The sequence below is a fragment of the Caretta caretta genome, chromosome 10, assembly GCF_965140235.1.
Source record: "Caretta caretta isolate rCarCar2 chromosome 10, rCarCar1.hap1, whole genome shotgun sequence".
Classification (NCBI taxonomy): Eukaryota; Metazoa; Chordata; order Testudines; family Cheloniidae; genus Caretta; species Caretta caretta.
This window is the reverse complement of record NC_134215.1, coordinates 68,989,368-69,008,073: the sequence shown is the minus strand read 5'-3', so window position 1 is coordinate 69,008,073 and position 18,706 is coordinate 68,989,368. Positions and strand designations below refer to the sequence as shown.

Here is an 18,706-nt window from a genome sequence, read left to right as displayed (position 1 = left end):
GGGTCTGCCTGCACTGATCAGTTTGCAGAATGAGGACCTTTAATCTCTGCTTCAAAATGAGAGTTTGGAGTTGTGACTGTAAAACAGGGGTAGGTCCACACTGGTTGACAAATTTCCCTAGTACCCTGGCAACCCACTTCTGTAAAAATATTAATGATTATGACAACGATGATGATGATCGTAGTAGACAGGGATATTATTTCTAGGTGTTTTGCACCATCCCATAGAATTCTGTTGAAAAGATGCAATTCCTTTTCAATTCCACTGGTTAATTTAACAAAAATCTATAGAAAAGATACAATTTTCTGTTGAAGCCTATAGGGCTTTTCTATAAGGGTGTGTAGGTGCATGTTCGTTCATTCATGTGTGTGTATACTGTATATGTGGAGGTGATATCCATGTGATAAATTGGAGAGGCATTTGATGATTAAATTTGTCACATATCTGTGACTGCATCCTCCGCCTACTAATCCATCTCCCTATAGTTGCTATTCTAATATTCCAAACCCCTGAGTAAAGATCTCTTTACACCTATCACCCACCATGTATTCCATATAATTTATCACTCTAAATAGTAAATATGTATGTGAAGATGTTCAAAATGATGTCCAACTTCTATAGTCTTCACTTAGACAGAGTTCCCACTAAAGTCCGTAAGAGTCATGACAGCTAGAGATAAATCAGTCTTGTGCCCTTTATCCCTGTTCCCAAAACTTTATATCTGGAAGCTGATGCCTTTCTGTGTCTACATCTTTTTACAGTACAAAAGAAGGTATTTCCCAGTGTTGGGTCATAAATTAATACTGACCATTTCCCAGTTTACAAGTTTAGCAGTGATTCTTTTGTCAACATTAGTGTAACCTTTAATTTGAATTTTTAGAATAGCCATTTTATTTCTCATTCTCAAAGTTTACAGGAGAATGTAGGAGAAAGATTAGGGTTTAAACAATAAAACCTTCTGTGTTGTGTCTGGAAAAACTTAGTGTGCTAATTAAATGGAAGCTGTACACACTGTACTTTGTTTTGAGGCCTCTTTTCTCTTACCATTGGAGTGTCCATATTTAAACCCAGGAATACATTGGTGCAAGGTATTTATAGTAGAGCTTTGAACTGCAGGATAATGTTTACATTTTACTAATGTTGCCTCTTTTAGATATTACAAAAAAAGTACCCATCGGGATCCTTCTTCTTTGCCAAATAGCTCCTTTGGCAGAGGTTTCCAGCGGGGAAACAAGAAAAAAGTTGAAACTGCTCAAAAACAGAGATTAAAATTCAGTATGTTTTGATTGGTTGGTGGTGGGTTTTTTTTAAAGGACTGATTCAGTAAGAGGCTAGGAGTTAGACTAGGAGAAGGAAAGAAAAGTGGTTATAGGATCTGATTTGATTGTAAAGTAATAGGAAAAACCTAGACTAAATAAAACATAGTTTAAGGGCCCATTCCTGCAATCTTTACTCATACAAATAGTTGTTACCCCTTTGAGTAGTCCCATTTAAACAATAGGACTTCTCATGTGAGTAAGGATACTGGCAAGCTCTTATCCAGTGGGCATTATAAAATTGAGCTTTCAAAGACCATAGTAGGTTTGCTGCCTTACCTGCAAACCCTAGCTCAATGAGTAATTATTTCTTACTCATGTGAGTAGTCCCATTAAAGTCAATGGGACTAATGGAAGTAAGATTACTTCCTTGGGTCTGCATGATCAAGCCGCTATTGTCTTGTGTAGCGCACATTATTACTCAGGGATTCAGCAAAAAATACCTGACCTAAAACACTTACCTTCACTGTCGCCTTGTGACCTATTAATTTACTTTTTCTACAGACACGAAAATAGTCAACGCCTTTTTGCTTAACGTCCGCAGGTTCCCTGCTTTGTTGTATTTTTGTAACCGGCCTTACGCTCTTGCTTTGATGTTTAGCCATTTCAAAAACTGGGGTTACGCATAGGGAGCGCAATTGAGGTTTTAACTTCTGTTTTTGTTTTGTCTGCTTTCCAAAAAGATGCGTCCAAATAATATATTGGAATATCTACAAAAGGGAATTTTGAAAAGAGCTGCTATTTCACACAGTTTTATGAGATTAAGTGGGAACATTTTAAAAATGTACTTTCCTGACATTTCCATGTAGAGGATGGTTGTTCTTTAATCATTTCATAGGCTTCCAGTGCCGCTTTATCCCCTTACAGTCACATTCTTCTGTTTATTACTTCAAGGAGTAAGCAGCAGGAGCAGATGAACTTCTAAGAACCAAAGATCCTGTTTTCATGAAAACATCCCTCAGCATTAAGAAACAAGGGAAGACAAAAATCCCAGTAAATAAACTTTATACTGTCAAAATTGTTTCTAAATGCAGGATGCCTCCGTAGCTTAAGTCTTGGTGTGGTGATTTGAACCCATAGGACTTTCTAGTTTAAAAGTGTTCCTGACTGAGCTATATTAACGTATGTCCCATCTATCCCCAATAATCAGTTATGGCTACACCAGTAACTTCTTTTTTGGCTCTCTCTCTTATAGGTAGGACTCAGGGTGTTTTTTGGCAGATCAGGCCAGTGGTTTGGAGACAATGATAATGATGGTGACAAAGTTTCTATTTTCCATGACCTGGATGGTTCAGTGACGGGATATCCAGACACCTTCATAGGGAGGGCAGACAACTACCTGCTTCGTCATCCAGGATGTCTTACTGTCCCACGGTGGAATGGAATGATATGCCGTGGGAAATATGCACAGGTAACACTGGGAGATTGTAATGGATCTGGAGCGGTTGGGAGAGGGTGTTTTTACTAATGGTCTGAATCAGGGCACTAGTGGCAATGAAGCATTTTACCGTCCCCAGTGCAATATTTCAGATCAGTCTTGCTGCAAGCATTAGTACCGTGGATCTGGTTTAGGTAGCGAGAGGAGGTAGCTATGTCAGTGGGAGATTAGCTCTCCCGCTATCTACACCAGCTCTTAGGTTGGCATAAGTACGTCACTCAGGGCTGTGGATTATTCACACCCCTGAGTGATGTTGGTTATACAGTAGTAATTCTGTAATGTAGACCAGGGTTTTGTTTAATATCTGGGGAAAAAGAAAGCAGACTCTCTATCCACCTCTCCATGCCCCTCTGTCGCCTCTAGAGAATATTTTTACAGCCATACAGCAAAGTATATAACCTGCTTTAAAGTTAGTAGAAAATCTTGCCCGGGCCCTCATGCTGAGCATATACACCCTGGTATGTCCTGTGACACCCAGCTAGGGTACTAAGGGAAAGCATGGCATTAATAATGTAAAAAAACTTGTTTAGATTTGGACTGGAAGCCAGGTTGGAAGCCAGGTTTGGACTGGAAGCCAGCTGTCTAAGAGGCCTTGACTTAATCACTTAGTCTCACATGATGCCCAATCCTGGAGCCCTTGCGCCTTGTGAATGGGGCTCCAGAATTAGGCCCTTGACTTCAATTTCCCTATCTATAAACGGAGGCTTAGTAGTACTTATTTGCTTCTATAACAGGAAGATTAAAACGCTCATTTAGTTAGTATTTGTAAAGAGCCCTGAAAACAAGAAGGCCTGTCTTTGTGCTAAGTAGTAGTATTAATCATATTTGACCTAAAGAGAAAATGAGAGAATACAATTTGCTTTATATTGCCATTTCAGTGAATACAAATGTATGGGTTATGAGGGGAAATCACTAGTTTCTTGAATTCCTAGGGCCCTTTTGACTAAAAACACATTAGTCACCCCAAATGTTGTCATATTTATTATTTACATGGCAACTATTAGATGCTCTGCAATCACATGAGAAACGGAACCATGAGGCAGCAGATGTACCTGGCATGGTGTGGGTTGTGTTTATACAGCTGGTATCTGAGCCCGTAAGATGAGATGTGGCTCTCGAAAGGAGCTGTAATATTCTCCTCTGCACTTATGGGGAGATGGGCACTTCATTTCTGCAGTGGCACAGGGCAAAAGAGACATGCCATACGCAAGAAGAGTTATACTGAAAATGCCTGAGCCATTCATTAAAGTGACCTGTTCTTCAGACAGAATATCTTCATTTTGAATTATCAAATAATGTGATCAAGACTGCCTCCCCTAGTGTTCCCCTCTCCCAAAATAAACTGATGGATATAAAAGACAGGAAAGTATATTTGGGAGCTGGGAATAAGGTCTTACAGGCCACAGTATGTACTGTGAGGGGACATGTTTCTTTAAGAAGATTCTTGTATGTCTGATGGAGAATACTGCACATGCACGTCTCCTCATGCATTCATTAGTCATCACGATGACAGCCAAAGTACAGTGTAGCCCAGAACAAAATCCTGCCGAAGTTATTCAAGACTGTATAACGTTAGAGGTGCCCCCATACAGCACTGATTAATCAGGTTTGTTTTGTCAGTGGAGAGCAGAGCTATTTCAAAGGATAAGCCTGATCTTGCCCCATTGAAGTCCAGTGAGTTTTTGTTGCTGACTGCAGTGGAAATAGGATTGGGCTCATATGTATTAACCCCATAAATCAGATTTACTCTGTGTGTGTGTGTGTGTGTGTGTGTGTGTGTGTGTGTGTGTGGCATCCCCATCTCTGGTAACTCAAGGGTTAAATTAAGAACGATAAACAAGTTGGAATCTATATTTTTATTTCTATTTATACTCTTCCCATTATGACAGGTTTCAGAGTAGCAGCCGTGTTAGTCTGTATTCGCAAAAAGAAAAGGAGAACTTTTCTTCCCATTATGGCACTCTACAGGGTGAGGTGGTTTTTCCACCACAGAAACCTTCCTTGGCTGAGTTCAGGCAAGAATAAACATTTACTTCCCTGGGATCTGTCCCTTTACCAGCTCCTTTCACCCAATCAGCATCCAGTTGGGTGAATAAAGTACATACTAAAAGCTTCACTTTATGAGCCCTTAGGTGGGGAAATCGATATGAATCTGAAATGAAAGCAGCGAAGATCATTGGTTCTACATAATAGGAACTGATTTAATTTGCAGAATAGTCATTTGAGTACTTTACTGCAACACCAGAGTTGCTGGGTCTGATGATTTGTGTGTGCTAAATCTGGCACTATATATTTCAGTGCAAAAGAGTAAAAGAATGAACCCAATCATGGAGAAAGATGAGGAGGCCTTTGGTTTACTTTAATCTTAGAAACGCCATTACAAAATGTGCTTTTCTTTCCCCTCCCACGTAGCTCTCAAAGACAGGACATCCTATTCATCCATGGCATAAGCAGGTGAAAGTGCCATTTCAGTCACAGCTGAACTGAGATGAAGGTATTTAGCTTAGGGACGGGCAAGCTAGGTCATATGAAATATGAACCAAACCCTTCCTTCAGAGCTTAAGCCAAATATTTTTTGAGAAAGTTTTGATAGTTCAGTTCACTGCTTTTGTTTGGCTTTTCCCCCCTTGGCTTTGATGAGCACCCGAAGTGGAAATACTATAGAAAAGTCCATTCCTTCTGCAGTATTTCTAACTCACCCGATTTTGAGGACAACCTGGAAGCTTTTCATTCCTGAGAGTTCTCTGGTCTGATTCTCTCCCCTCTAGCCTACCTGATGCATCGCTGTGTGAATTCCAGAGCTGTCTTTGTTCCTAGATTCCCTTACTCCCACCTGTAAGCAGCCAGCATCACAACCCCTTCCTTGGCCTGGTTTCAGATTGCTGCCTAGAGAGGGCTGCCAGCAGGGGTCCCTGAGGAGCACCAGCACTTTCATTTCCAATATTGCCAACTTCACATGCTCAAAAATCATGAGATTAAAAAAAATGCTGGAGTCTTTTATTTGCTTTCTAAGTTTTGAGCCTTTCGGAGTCAATGTTTTCATGCTTTACTCTGCTGGAAACCTCCTTTCTGTTTTTAATGAAAACTAAGCTTCTCCAATAATATGATTCCATGAGCTAGGGGTTTAAGAAAACTACCAAACCTAACAAGACTCTCAATAAAATCATGAGTGTTGGCAACTCTGAGTTTCCTACAGAGTCTCTAGGACACACTCAAATTCTGTTGGTCCAAGAGTGACTTGGGCGCTTTAAAATTGTTAGACGATCTGCCTGCCCAGTGCCACGCTGACTTCAGCTGAGCAGTTTAATCCAGGTTTTTATTCTCTTCTCACATGCCTTCCAAGCAGCACCTGAGGAGTTAATCAGAAGAAGCTGGGAAACTTTTTTTTTAAACTACTAATTGGCAGAATAAGCTATTTTCTGATGTAAGCACTAAAAGATAGGGGAATGCAGCAGAGTTGAGGCAGTATAATTTATGGGTTACACTAAAATAGATGTCCTGTTATAAAAATTTAGAGCAATTATTTATTTTTAACAAATTCACCCCACTTGGTACATTTTTCTTCATTCTGTTGGGGTACTCATCTAATAGAGGCAGGAAGTCGTTCCATCTCTCTTAATGCTTTTATTTTGTCAAACACAATTCTAGAGTGGATATTTGCTATTGCATCCTCTGATTAGTTATATATATATTTTTCCACTGGCATCTGCTGACCTATTCAAAACCTAGTTATCCCGTTATGACTTTGATATTTCCATCATCATTCCTGAATGCATACACTATAAAGCAGCCAAGAAATATTGCAGGTAGCTGCTCTCAGAATTTTTCTAAACCATGCTAGGAAAGGTTGCTTTTTGAGGAGATAGAGAAGTCTGTAGAATCCATTAAGGCTCAATATGAATCATTGGGATTTGAGGAGGCTTAAAACCGCCCACGGTTGAGTCCTTAGAATGAAAAGTCAACAAGCTCTTTCTAAGCTAGTTTGTGTCTTAAGGTTCAATTAAGGGATCCCATTCTGATCTCAGTTACACACCAGTGTAAATGCAGAATAACTCTGCTGACTTCAGCAAAGCGCCTCTGGAGTCATGCTGGTGTAATAGGTATCAGAATCTGTCCCAGCATGTTTTATGGAACTAAAAAGAGATCTTCCAAAGGAATATTGAGGTCTTCAGTATCACTGGCCATTGCAAGCTGTATAACTCCCTCCGTAGACTAAAATTCTTGTCAAGGGAAATAGCCCTTCATTTGGAAGTTGCATGAGCCTGGAAAGCTGGTGTGTATGGGGTCTGAAGAAAAACTGCACCTTAGATCTGACCCAAGGTTTTGCCCTTAATTTTGAACTTTGGATTGAGGTTTGATGCCCAAACCCATCAGTCAGCACTATACCAGGAATAAAAACAGTGGCTGAATTAGATCATTAGAAAGGAAACCGATCTTGCCTCAGTCCAGAAGTCAAGAATTTAGTGTGTGTGTGTGTACACCTTGAATGTTGCTTATCTTCACACTCTTTACCCAGATGGATAATAAATAACGTGAGTTGTAAAGAGAATTTCTCAATAATTTCACAATCTACTAAGTAATCTCTCAATGTATATTGAGATGGGACTAAATCCTTCTGGATTAGACTGTTAATCACAGCTAAATGAGTCATTATAAGATTCTCTTTAGGATTCTTCTTACAAAATAGCTGCCTCTTCCCCTTGTGCTAGACCAGGCTCTCATCACTCCTCACATTTTAGAATATTTTGCCCACTTCACTTCTTGCTGTTGGATTTTTTTGGTTTTTTTTTTGGTTTTTTTTTTGTTAGCTGTAAACATATATGCTGGAGCGAAGGGAAGCTGGGTTTCTTTTATTCTAGAACAAAGTTCTCTTGCTATGTCTCTTCTTCCTCCTTGGAGAGAGATGATTAGTTCACATATACCAAAGTTCTTGCTCCAGAAATGTATGGAAATTTTTTTTTTTTCAGTTTCAAGAGTTGAGAGTAAAGATATCCTGGAATAAAGAACTGAAGAAAAGGAAAGGGACTCTGTCATGACACTATAAGAAGAGTAGGCAGATATCTGTGTCTGTGTCAAGTTTTCAGGAGACTGGCTGCATTGGGTAATGATATGCAGTCTACAGATATGTCTACACGGCAAAGAAGAACCCAGGGCTGGCCCGTGTCGGCTGACTCCGCCTCGCAGAGCTCAGGCTGTGGGGCTGTTTCCTTGCTGTCTAGGCTTCCGGGCTCAAGCTGGAACCTGGGCTCTAGAACTTTTTGAGGTGCGGCGGGGTTCCAGGGCTTGAGCTCCAACCTGAGCCCAGAAGCCTACACAGCAAGGAAACAGCCCCCCTCCAGCAGTGTGAGTCAGCTGGCACGGCCCAGCAGTGGCTGTCTAGTTGCTGTGTAGACTTTTGACTTCAGCCAGCTCAGTAGTAACCAAAAGTAGCAGTAGTTGTTGTTGGCTATTTTGGGGCTATATAAAATGGACTAAGTTCAGTCCACAGAGAGCAGGCTTCCAAATCATGAAATCACTGCTGGAACTAGTGCTCATCAGCATCCTGGATGGCAGACTCGGCAAAGTCAGGGATTGAATAGGCAGAGACTTGGGTTACGTCTACATTACAGACCTTTGAGTAGCACAGCTGTACCGCTGTAAGGTCTTCCATCTAGCCACTCTATGCTGACGGGAGAGAGCTCTCCCAGCGGTATCATTAAACCACCCCCACAAGCGGCAGTAGCTGTGTTGGCAGGAGAGCTTCTCCCACTGACATAGTACTGTCCACACCAGCACTTTTGTTGGTGAAACTTATGTCAGTCCGGGGGGGGGGGGGGGTTCACACCCTTGACCAACAAAAGTGCTAGTGTAGACATAGCCTTAGCTCCCGTCTTTTCCCTAGGTGTGATCTATCCCTCCAGGTCAGGGATGAAGTCCACAGACAGGGTGGCATGGGGATACTTACCTTGAGGCTTCTTATTCAGTCTTGTGGATAAAAAGAGGACTCGACTGTGAGTCTGAGACTTTAACTCCCGTGCTGCAATAAACTCCCCATGGGCTGTCCCCTACACCTGTGTTGAACCCCCTTGGCATCAGTGGGACTGCACATTAGTGCCAGGGTCGGTCTGCATGGATTTCATTGCTGGATGAGGACTTTCAGCGTTTGATAATTAAATAATAAAAATGAACAGGCAAGTTTCAAAGTATCCAGCATATATAAACTCTGTCCTGTGTAGCTAAAAAGTTAATTGATTACAATTCTGGAAATCCTGCATGTGTTGGCTGGAATGGGAAATGAAGTAAGTTTACAAATATTTGTAGCTAACCACAAGGCTTGCATTTTTATTTGAGAATGATACAGTGTTTATAAAGCAACTGTAATTATTATACTTTTAGTTAAGCCTATAACTTTGTCCCAAGACATTTAAGAAAATTTTACTGCCAGATAACTTATCTGACACAAGATGATAAAGAACGTATTTTGGAACATATTATAAACTCTTCTATCCTTTCTTGAACCCATTAACAGTAAGTGCAGTGGACAGCCTAGTTCACAACCCTTGACGACTTCTTTTCAGCAGTTAAAGAATTTAGGATGCTTTTCTTTTCCGTCCTGGAATGTAAGGATTTTCTGCCTATCCTTGAATGTATTTCATTGTTTGGAAGGCTTATTTTGTTACCTTAATTTTTGATTTTTCTAATATATGCACTTCAGCTACTACCTAAATATTATCTGATTGCCTGAGACATGTATTTGATAGGGGGAAAGAGCATGGAATATAAAGATTAGAATGACATGATGAATACTACTGACTTTCATGCAGAAAGAGGTCTAGACTAGTATTATTTTGCAGCGTCAGACATGATTCCAACATTCCTTTTCAGAAAAACACCATTCAGTTCAAGAATAATACACAAATTCAAAGACTCTAAGGCTAGAAGGGCCCATTATGATAATCTAATCTGACCTCCTGTGGTGTGGGTTCTACAGAATTTCAATCTGGTGGCAGTGACTGTGATCAATACTGTTTTGACCTCCTGATCTGGGGCTTGTATGTAAAGGGAAAGTGGATTTTCTTTGGTTTCATAAATTAAAAAGAAGTCTTTCATTTGAATTTAAAAACCATTCATTTTTCCTTGGGCCGTTGAGGAGTGAGCAAATGTGCTTCACTTGGGAAATTATTTTACTAAATGATACGATTTATGGTTTCAACAGTGAGGGGGAGGGAGAACGAGTTAATTCTAATATTTGGTCTGATCCTAAAAGGTGCTCGGCCCCCAGTGGTACGTCATGTACCGCCAGGACCAGGGATGTAATTACTATTACTCTGGAGCAATCCTATCCAAGTCAATGTAAGTGAGAGCAGGATTTGACAAATGTCTAAAAATTATGGATCAATTTTTTTTGAATGCTCTCTTGTGACTTTAGGCCAATTTTTTCAAACTTAGGTGCCTACAGTGAGGCTGCTAAACCCATAGTTATACACTTAACCAAATGTGGTCTTATTTTCGGGGGCACTGGGTATCCTCAGCTTCATTGAAGTCAAGAGGACCTGCAAGTGAAAATCAGGCCACTTTTTTTGTTGTTGTTGTGGAGCTCAGAGTATCTATAGACACTCAGGCATGAAATCTCAAGCTGAGACACTTCCAAAAATATCATGCCACAAAGCAGACCAGAGGTTACATAACCCCTTTGCCGGACACCCCACCACTGTCTCTTGTCAAATCAATTTTGTTGTCACCAAGAAGTTAGATTCCAAGAAGGAAGCAGCAACTGGTTGCAACATATTGAGCTGTATGTTATGCCAGACAGAAAAGTGAGGTGCAGGCCACAGCCAGTTTCTTGGCTATGGTTCTTCACGTAGCCTGTGTCATGTCCATGGAGCAACTCCTTTTAAATACACTAGGTTCTCTGTTGAAGAATTATTATTATTAGTATTATTATTGTTATTATGTTAGGACCTAGAGATAAGATAAGGACCCTGATGTGCTTGATGATGTACATATTCCTAGTAAGAGACAGTCCCTGCCTTCCTTGAAGAGCTTACAGTCTAAATAGACAAAGCAGAGAACAGATGGGAGGGGAAAAGAGGCACAGAAAGGTGAAGAACCTTGGGTCTCACAGTTGGTTAATGGCAGAGCTTTGATCAGTATCCAGGTCTCTGACTCCCAGTCCAGTGCTCTGTCTACTAGTCTTTGTTGGCTCCCTCACATTCTCCCCAGTGATAGTAAAAGCTATTGACAGAAGACTGCCTCCATTTTGCTCTTCTTAAAAGTGTGAAATCTTTGTTTTAGAAAAGGTAGTACTAAATGAATTTTCTTGTAGAAACAGAAGCGTATTCATGTGTGCTTTTTTTTTTTTAACATTTTAAAGTGCTCGTCAGCTGAAGATGGGTGCACTTTCCTTTTGACTGGTATATGAGATAGTGAAGCAAGATTGTATGTGTCCTAAGCTGCTCCCAATTTATTTTAAATCTTCCAGGGAGTGTGGCTGCACTACACAATGTTTTAAAGTGCTAACATTACATTAGCAGATCTGAATATACATCTATCCAGCTACTGCCTTGGTATTCCCGATATGGGAAGGCTGCTGTACATTAGGAGTTCCACCTAAAGGCTAAAATAGCTTTTCAACAAAAATTGGCCTTCACTTGAAGCTAGTGTCAGGGCAAAAATTCATTCTTAGGAGTTGTTTCAGAGTAGCAGCCGTGTTAGTCTGTATTTGCAAAAAGAAAAGGAGGACTTGTGGCATCTTAGAAACTAACCAATTTATTTGAGCCTAAGCTTTCGTGAGCCGATGAAGTGAGCTGTAGCTCATGAAAGCTTAGGCTCAAATAAATTTGTTAGTCTCTAAGGTATCATTCTTAGGAGTGTGCTGAGGCAATCCACATCCTGATCCCTGTGAGGGAGGGGCACACCTGTTAGGCTCAATGCAGAAGAATAGTGCTGTGGATTAACACACAATTTGAAATGTGAAAAGAGTGGAATAGAGATGTGGATTCCACAACAGATTGTGGGTCTGATCCAAAGTTCATGGAAGTCAATGAAAGACTTCCAAAGACCTCAGTGGGCTTTGGATCAGGCCTGTGGCCCTTCATTTAAAATGTAATTGTTTTGCATTTATAAGGAAATAAGCACCTAGTAATATTTTCTGAATCACCCCTTTTCGCTTAGAGTTTGAGTTGTAAACATTGCTGCTCTGGTCCTTTTGTACACCATTAAATGACATGCAGACAGCTACAAAATCTGGTTTTGATGTACTGCATTATTTGAGTCAGAAATGCTTCGGTGGCTTGCAGAAAGTGCTGATGGAACGTTCAGAAAAGCCATTTAAAGGAAATGATGATCAAACATACATGTTAAGGTGAGACCCGGATGGCTTAATGAATGAATGTTTGTTTTTTTCACCCCCAGCTTTATATTCAGGCCAGACGTCCGGAGAATCTGACCTTATCAATTGCCAGAGCGACATACCACTCTCATCCCCTGAGGCTGCAGGGAGTGAATAAAGGAGTACCATATCAACAGTACCAACCTGTAGTGATGCTGGAGCAGGCCTATACCATTCATTGGGATGGGAGAGCACCCGAGGATGTCATTCTGTACCCAATCAACTTCAACAGGTACCACCCAAGATTTCTTTTGAGAGTGTTCTGTCTCTAACATGAGTATTACTACGATGCTTTTCCAGGGTCCTGCTGATTTTCTTTTGGCACAATATAAGCAACTTCTGAGAAAGCTCCAGTAAGTTGTTTATGACGGACACAATTACAAACAAATGCCTCTGTGTTCACTTTACTGCAGCCTTTCTGATGTGCAGAGACTTTTCTCCTTCCAGTAAGTTCTGAAATAAAATCCAGTTTACAACGGGCCTGCTGTCCCTGAAATCGGATCCAAAGGAGCCCTCATGTGCTCTCTCATTTGTTCACTCTAGTTGCTGCACACCCAATTTGTTTCGCATAAATATAAAGTGTAGAAATGTATTTGAATGGAGAGTCGCATTTTCTCTGTCCTAAACACTGCAATTTCATTCTTTATTTGTATCAAGTTTAAAAATACCAGGAGTCTGCTGAAATATTTCAAAAGTGATAAAACTCTATTCTGATCCAGTTTCCATTTTTTCTTGCACTTCCTCTATATAAAACTGGGACATATGCACTTTAGACTTATTTTTCCCCTGCAGGTTGTTCCTTTTTTTTAATAGATCTTTCTTGTTTTGACTATTGGGTAAAGGGACTGATTCTTATCACATGTATATGGGTTTTACATTGGCATGCTTCCATCCACTTCAGTGCAGTTACACCTGATTGGCACTGGTGTAACTGAGAGGAGAGAGAGCCTCACAATATGTGAGGCATACCCATTATTTACATTGTCAAAATAGATATTTAAGTACTATAGTGATAAGCAGCATAGAAAACCCTATAGTTGACACACAGGTTCTTTAGCACACATGACTTCTTGAGTCCTGTTACGATGATAAGAGCAGAGTTGTGCAAACAAACCCTTGCATTATTACATGTTGCCTAATCACATAGGGCAAGAGTCCCAAAGTATTTAGGTGCCAAAGATGTAGGTAGGCATGTAGTGGGATTTTCAAAAGTCCATAAGCAGGTTAGCAGTCTTTGCATCTTTAGGGGGTGCCTAAATACCTATGCAAATCGAGCCCATAGAGAATATCTAACTCAGCTCTTCCAAGACAGTTAAATTGCAAAGTTTTAGCTGAAGGTAGCGCTTTTGGCTCCATTTTGAATGGTGTTTGGTTTCCTTTAATTTTTGTGCTGAAAATTTTGTGGGTCAAATTCTGCCCTTCGTTACACATGTGAAACCCCACTGATGTCCATGGAATTGTACGAGGGGGAGGATTATATCTTTTTTTTATTCCTGATGCAGTGGATAGCACTGGAAATGTATATGACGCTGTACAGTGGGTATTCCACCAGACAGACATTCTGAAGCAGATCTGTTTGATGCCTCTGCTTTGGTTCCTTGGAACTCCTGGGTACGGGTGAGATTTTCTTTTTTTTTCTTTGGTGGGCAATGCATATACAGCAGAGGTGTTTATCCTTTTGCCCAAACAACATCCATTTTGAATACCTGCTGGTAGCTTTGTCCAAATGGCTCATCGCTGCTGCCAGAGAAGGACGTTCCCAATCTCCAGCATGGAGATGCTGCTCATAGAGATCATGTATCCCAGCATGAACTGCTCCATTGTAATCCCAGCAGCCTCCCCCCATGACTGTGCTGAGAAGGTGAAGGTATAGGTCTTGGGGGGGTGGGGGGGTATATGCATGTCACACCTTGCACACTCTCTTGCCATGGAGGAGCTATTAATATGTCTAAGAGTTTTCAAGGTCTTGTACTTTCACAGAGAAGAAAAGTCAGTATGTCATCTGCGGACACAAGCCCTAGTTCTGTCATTTATTTTCCTATTTTAAAAGTAATTTTCCTTGCAATTATAGAGCTAAATCCTCCGCTGTTGTAACTTTTGACTCTAGGGAAGCCATGCCAGTTTTTACTCCAGCTCAGGCTCTGGCCCACAGTATTAAAACCGATTCAAATTTATAAGCAGCCCCTGGGTCTCTGACAAAACCCAGCCAGAGATCTGGGCCTTTATTCTGGCAGGACATAAATGCATCACATAATCAAAACCCTACAGAGTGTGGTTGGTTTCACAAAAGACAACAAGAAAACCACAATCAAATCATTTGAATGGGGGAAAGCTGTCTGGTTTGAAGAAATACATAGAAAGAAAACCACAATTTTGCTTCATATAAAACTTCTTACTAGCAAGAGTCTAGAAAGAAACAAGTGCAGCAAGTCCCTGTTTGTTCTGAGTAGATTAGATTCTCTAAGTAGGGCAAGAACTCAAATGATGTAATGGGAATGATGAAGAGTTTAGGCTGCACAGGAGAAGCACTGAGAAAAGAGGCTCTCATGGAAGGGCAAAGTAACTGAGGGGAAAAGAGAATTTTGATTAAAAATACTGTCTCTTAAGCATTTCCAAAGTGACCGTTACTTCAGCACAGCATTCTTATTATTTTTGGAATGGAAGAAACAACAAATTACCAAGATAGAGACAATCCAAGTTAGACCCCTTGGGAAGTTTCTACCTGCCTTAACAGGTCTTCCTGTTTGTGTGTGTTTTTTAAACACACAGCACTGTGAATAATCAACCAGAAAATGAACACTCTTGATGTAGTGAAGAATGTACAAACTGCATATTGAGCAAAACCAAGAAGAATGATTGATAAGCTTAATAGCAGTGTCTTGGGAGTAATAATTGCAGTGCAGCTTTATTAAATCATTAAATTATTTTTACCTGGCATTGGTAGAGCAGTGGATAGCTATATCAGGGATACTGATATTTCAGCTAGGCAGCACTGGTGTTTCTGGAATAACTATTTTGAGTTGGCTAAAAGAAGGTCAGGGGGGAAATAAAGAATTTGACAGTGGGATGTGTATCAGGATTTGGATTAATAGTGATGCTGAATACTTGTATTGCCACCAGAAGTTCTGTTAGATCCCAACAGCGGTAATTTAAATTTAATTCAAACATCTGTTTAAAACAGTGATACTTAGACCTCGGTGGTTCAGGAGCCAAATTAGTGATCAACACTGCCCAAAAGAGCCACAGTAGTGTGGATTCATAGTTTCATTTTGTGTGTGTGAATGAATGAATGTACTCAGAGCAAAATGACTGACCAGGTATTCTACAATTGGCTAATAATTAAATCACACAGTGAGTGGCAGGAAACACAGTAAAGAGCCACTTGCAGCTCCTGAGCCTCAGTCTAAGTATCACTGGTTTAAAAGACTGGAGCACTGAAATTCACTAGGTGGTCCAGAGGGGTAAATTGACATGCCTCAGTTGGAGTCAATGTGAATTTACTCCAGGTGAGACTCTAACCCAGTGTGTCTAGCAGCACTGCATAAGCATGTATCTAGGATGCGATTTGGAGCAAAAGCATTTAAGAGGAGCCCTTCCTTTTATCTGTGACTAACTGAAGGCATATCATGGATGTACCTATTCAGTGCTGATTTCAATGGTTACGTGAGGATTACAGTAATTGTGACCCCCACACACCCTCAAAATTCCTTCAGTTTCCACTAAAAGAAATAAAATGGGATTAAGGAAATCAAACACGAACTTGACCTCTTGAACCACCACTTGCTGCATTTATGGCTCTGCTGTGGAAACTCTTGTACGGGCATTTTGCATGAAGAAAACTGATTTCCTTTCCAGTGAGAAGTACATGTGACTTATTGGGTATGGCAGTTGATTTGATATAGAAAACCAAGTCATTAAGGTCTGCAGACTGAGCTTTAAATTAGTGGTGCGCATGTCCAGGTTGGCTCAGAAAGGAACTTGTTTGTTTGTTTTTCTAGTGCATTGGGTTGTCAGATGGATGTGAGTTTTATTATAAGGATAAGATGAAGGTGTGCTATTGAGGTCTCTTGAAACTGTTAACATAGGACCTGGTAACTTGTAAACATTTTGGCAACGAACAGAAAGAGAATACCAACTGGAATTTTAATTATAGGGAATAAAGTCCTGTAGAACCTATCAAAATATTCTGAAGCCTGTTCTTGTCAAGCATAAATTGTGTGTGAAAGTTTCATGAACGGAGACCTAAGACCCCTCCACAATGTGTCTCATCTCACTGTTGGCCGATGTTCTTCATCGAGGCTGTTTCAATGTTCCCTTGGTTTTTTTGTCCTTCATGGAGGGATGGAAATTAAAAACTAGGTTAAGGGCTCTGCTCATTATGAATATCCATTTGTGAAGCACAAAGAACCATAGAGAAGCTTGTTAGGTGAGGGAAAGGGAGGGGGAGAGAAACTGGAAAGCTAGGTGGAGATTATAGGGAACATTGTGTGTCTTTGGTAAGTGTCTCCTCTCAGACTCCGGAGAAATGGTCCAAAGATTGGCACTTCATACAGTAGTCAAAGTCCTTCAATTTAATGACCTAGCCTTTGTCTGTGTGCAGAATCTCTAATCTTGGAAGAGGCTAAAGCAAAGATGATTATCAAATGCATGGTGCAGTGCAGTAAATCAGTAGGGTTTATTTGTGTTATCAGGAAAATCTAAAGAGGGCTCAAATCACCTCAAAGTAAATGTCTAAAGCATCATGTGGTAAATTGTACTCTGGAAATAGCCTGAAAAGCAAGAGCAATTAGGCTATACGTTCAGCATTACTAATGAGCACCAGCTAATACCACTGTACTTGGTCTGTTAACGCTTAGAGAGAAACACTTTTCCCCCATCCGCTGTGATTCAGCTGACTGAGAGAAATACCAGGGTGTATCTGAATAAAAGACAGACATAATAAATTGATGAGGTCATTTATAGTCAAATCATCACAATCCCCCACAAAACCTCCCTGCAGATGCTCTGATCTGCCTTACTGCCACAGACTGTGGAAACACGCATGGCAGTCTTCATAATGCTTTATTCACTGGTACTGTCTTATGGCCTGCTGCTAAGTGCCCACTGAAATCAATAGAAGCTGATGTACTCAGCACTTCACAGGAGGTGCTCAGAACTTCGTTGCACCTCTGCAAAGGTTTTAGTGGTGGGGAAGGACTGGAGAGCTTTGGTTTTGTACTATTCTGATTGGAAGTGAATGAAATTGGATGTATTCATGTTTTCTTTGCACTCATACACTGGCATAGGGAAGGGCTGAATATTTACATTTCTATAGAAATGGGCACAGGCTGCCGTGTTAGGATTCTCATTTGTATTAGACTGGGGTCTGAAGGTCGGGTTCCAGGCTGTACCAGAGCTAGGGTTTGTGATCATATTCAATAACGTTGAAATCTTCTGAACAGAAACCAGGGAGAAAAGAGTTATTTTGAATCTGACCCAGAACTCAAACCACAGAGGTAGGTTCAAATCTCCTCTACACCTCCCCCCCCCCCCCCCCCACCATTCTCCATGCCCCAAATTTGAGGTTCTGATTTGGGCCCATTACTAACTTCTAGATGAAAAGGTGGCACTTTACCACTTTCTCCATGTTTAGCAAAGTGAGATCTGGATGAGTGTTTTGAGCTAAATGACCTCAATTATCATCATGTGCCCTTCTGTATAAGCAAACTATCTATATTCTCCAGTTCCCCAAATGAAAATCCAAGGCACTAATAATATTTGGCTTTGTATGAGCTGGTTTCAACTTTGAGGGGATTATTGTCTACAGCGGCTTTTTTTTTTTTTAATATGATTCATGCTTGTAGCTACTTATCTTGTGTACAATTAAATTCTTTACCAGTGATGCAACCTGGAGGAAAACAAAGAAAATAAGACCAGGCTAGAATGAGCCTGTTGCAAACATCCAAGCTGATGGAGACTTTTTTTAAGTTGTGGTTTTATTCTTTTATATATTAACTAGTATATGAGCAACACTTTGCTTCTACCATTATTACCTGGACTGATAAATATACAGGCAGATGAAAACAACTTTTCTGCAAATCAAATTGCTACTGGCAGCCTGAGGGCTGCAACCATCTTTTTGTTTTTATATATATATATATATACAGTAATTAGCACGATGAGTCTCTGATGGCTGGTTGGGGCCTCTAGTGCAGCCAGGATACAAATAATAAATAATAATGTGCTATTAAATGTGAGTTAGGGTATCCTAAATCTGGCCCTAAATATGCTGATTATATCCCAGCTCAAATTCAATTATCCAAATAACATAAACATTAGTAAATATATTTAAACTCCCTGTGTCTCAAAAATAATTTTTCTGACTTATCTTTGATCCATTAGGCTAATCAAATAGATTGGCACTGTAGTGAGCTGTTTTACTGTTAAGAAAGGAGCTGAGATGTTTACTGGAACTTCGGAATGCGAGTTGCTTAGCTGTAGTTACATACGACTGTAGTAGCATCTGTGAAGCTGTAGTAGCTGTGAAACAGCTTTTGTCACCCTCTGTCCCCGAACCTGTCCACTTCTATGCTCAGGGCTGGC

The 18,706-nt window shown here is 40.5% G+C and overlaps 2 protein-coding genes across 10 annotated transcripts in view; both read left to right on the top strand.

The window, feature by feature from the left end:
* Positions 1 to 18,706, top strand: part of CEMIP (cell migration inducing hyaluronidase 1) — a 144,164-nt gene that overhangs the window by 22,288 nt on the left and 103,170 nt on the right. The window lies entirely within an intron of this gene.
* LOC125643336 (cell surface hyaluronidase CEMIP2) overlaps positions 1 to 18,706 on the top strand; it is a 74,257-nt gene that overhangs the window by 32,570 nt on the left and 22,981 nt on the right. For all 8 annotated transcript variants that reach the window (XR_012670282.1, XR_012670281.1, XR_012670283.1 and 5 more), the window contains 2 exons: positions 2,512 to 2,727; positions 12,148 to 12,356. Coding sequence is in view for 5 of the 8 variants with exons in the window: in XM_075133152.1 (XP_074989253.1) it covers positions 2,512 to 2,727; positions 12,148 to 12,356 (425 nt within the window). In the remaining 3 variants the exon portion in view is untranslated. The remainder of the gene's footprint in view (positions 1 to 2,511; positions 2,728 to 12,147; positions 12,357 to 18,706) is intronic.